The following is a 2,378-nucleotide window of genomic DNA, read 5'->3' as shown; positions in this document are numbered from 1 at the left end:
AAAAAAAAAAAAAAAAAAAAAGAAGAATGTATTGCATATACTCATAAGCTTAAACCTGGCTAATTTAAACATGTCAAGAGTGCATCCAGTGACATTAGCTAAAATCCTAATTCTGAGTATTGAAGTAAAAGTAAGTTTCTTTCAAAGAACTTTGGATTTTCCCCGTCTCTCCAAACACAACTTTAAAAATGTATATATTATTATCTTAGAGATAAGGTTTTCTCTGATGCCTGTGCATGAATTCAGTTGTGCAATCATAGGTTGTTGCAGCCTCAAAACTCCTGGGCCCAAGCAGTCTTCTGCCTCAGCCTTCCAAGTAGCTGGGAGTAGTATAGGTACATACCGCTGCACATTTTAATTTTTTTTGCAGTGATAGGGTCTTGCTGTGTTGTCCCAGCTGGTGTTGAACCCCAGAGTCCAAGCAGTCCTCCTGCCTCAGCCTCCCAGAGTGCTGAGATTACAGGCGTGAGCCACTGCATCCAGCCCACAACATTTTTTAATGTAAAATTTACTTCACTTTGGCCTGGCATGGTGGCTTACGCCTGTAATCCCAGCACTTTGGGAGGCTGAGGCGGACGTATTACAAGGTCGGGAGATCGAGACCATCCTGGCTAACATGGTGAATCCCCATCTATACTAAACAAAATACAAAAAAAATTAGCTGGATGTGGTGGCCAGCACCTGTAGTCCCATCTACTCGGGAGGCTGAGGCAGGAGAATGGCATGAACCCAGGAGGCGGAGCTTGCAGTAAGCTGAGATGCGCCACTGCACTCCAGCGTGGGTGACAGAGCAAAACTCTGTCTCAAAAAAAAAAAAATTTTTACTTCACTTTTTAAAATAATGTCTGGGATGTAGAAGGGGCTACACTTTTACAATATAATGCTTTTCAAGTTAAATTTTTTGAAAACCCCAGTACAACAGGAGCCAATTTTTTACCTGAGGAAAGTTGTTTTTCTGTCTTGATTTACTGCTTTATGTATATTATTTTATATTTCCTGTAGTGTGAAGCCTCATTTTAGGTCATCCAGTGGTTCAGAACACTCAACAGAGGGCTCTGTATCCTTGGGGGATGGACAGTTGAACAGATGTAGTTCAAGAAACCTTCCAACTGAACGGCATAACCCTACAGTAACTGGGCATCAGGAGCAAACTTACCTTCAAAAGGAGACTTCCACTTTGCAGATGGAACAGAACGGGGACTATGGTAGGGGCAGGTAAGGAAATAAGGTACCTGAAAATCTTTGATAATAGTGTGGTCATTCTGAATAATTGAAGAACATGATCTGGTGGTTGGTTTGGTTTGGTTTTAATTTAATTATTAGTATATGGTTATATTAAATAAATATGTTATTTTCAGAACATGAGTTGGTTGCTTTTTATAAAGAAATAAGAGTACTCATGTAGAATATATCTCTGAATCAGAGGTTTATAAAGTTATTCTGAAGTTCCTTATAGTTCATATAGGAAAGAATAGCTTAGAAAATTAACATATCCATCTGCCTTATGCTTTTAATGTCTTCCAGCTTTTAAACTATAGAAGTGGCTGGGTGCGGTGCCTCATGCCTGTAATCCCAACACTTTGGGAGGCTGAGGTGGGAGGATCATCTGAGGTCAGGAGTTCAAGACCAGCCTGGCCAACATAGTGAAACCCTGTCTCTATGAAGAAATACAAAAATTAGGTGGGCATGGTGGCAGGCACCTGTAATCCCAGCTACTCGGGAGGCTGAGGCAGGAGAATCACTTGAACCCGAACTCAGGAGACAGAGGTTGCAGTGGGGCAAGGTTGCGCCACTGCGTTCCAGCCTGGGTGACAGAGTAAGACTCTGTCTCAAAAATATAAATAAACTATAGGGGTGAGGTTATATATTGCCAACTTGCCTAATTAAATAATAGTATGGTTCTGGTTTGAAGGGATTGCTACTAACAAATGGGCTCATCTTACTTTATGGTGTGGTAGTAGGTAAAGTTTTTGGTAAATTGGCTCAAGATACCTCAGAATAATATATTATCTTTTAGTAATAGAGAAAACTAGCCCGAAATGTAGAAAGATGTTTAAATTGAAATTTATACAGCTGACCGGGCATGGTGGCTCACGCCTGTAATCCCAGCACTTTGGGAGGTGGGGCAGGCGGATCATGAGGTCAGGAGATCGAGACCATCCTGGCCAACATGGTGAAACCCTGTCTCTACTACAAATACAAAAATTAGCTGGGCATGGTGGCGTGTGCGTGTAATTCCAGCTACTCAGGAGTCTGAGCAGGAGAATTGCTTGAACCTGGGAGGCAGAGTTTGTAGTGAGCCGAGATAGCACCACTGCACTCCAGCCTGGCAACAGAGTGAGACTCTGTCTCAAAAAAAAAAAAAAAAAAAAAAAAAA

General features: G+C 41.5%; 1 protein-coding gene across 1 annotated transcript in view; it reads left to right on the top strand.

Moving 5' to 3' along the window:
- The window catches only part of LARP4 (La ribonucleoprotein 4), a 64,114-nt gene extending 62,895 nt beyond the window's left edge, over window positions 1-1,219 (top strand). The window contains exon 11 of the mRNA XM_017891759.1: window positions 1,003-1,219. Coding sequence (XP_017747248.1) covers window positions 1,003-1,219 — 217 coding nt within the window. The remainder of the gene's footprint in view (window positions 1-1,002) is intronic.
- The last annotated feature ends 1,159 nt before the right edge of the window (window positions 1,220-2,378 follow it).

Source organism: Rhinopithecus bieti, unplaced genomic scaffold, assembly GCF_001698545.2.
Source record: "Rhinopithecus bieti isolate Rb0 unplaced genomic scaffold, ASM169854v2 scaffold_21531, whole genome shotgun sequence".
NCBI classification, from domain to species: domain Eukaryota; kingdom Metazoa; phylum Chordata; class Mammalia; order Primates; family Cercopithecidae; genus Rhinopithecus; species Rhinopithecus bieti.
This window is presented reverse-complemented; position numbering and strand designations above follow the sequence as displayed.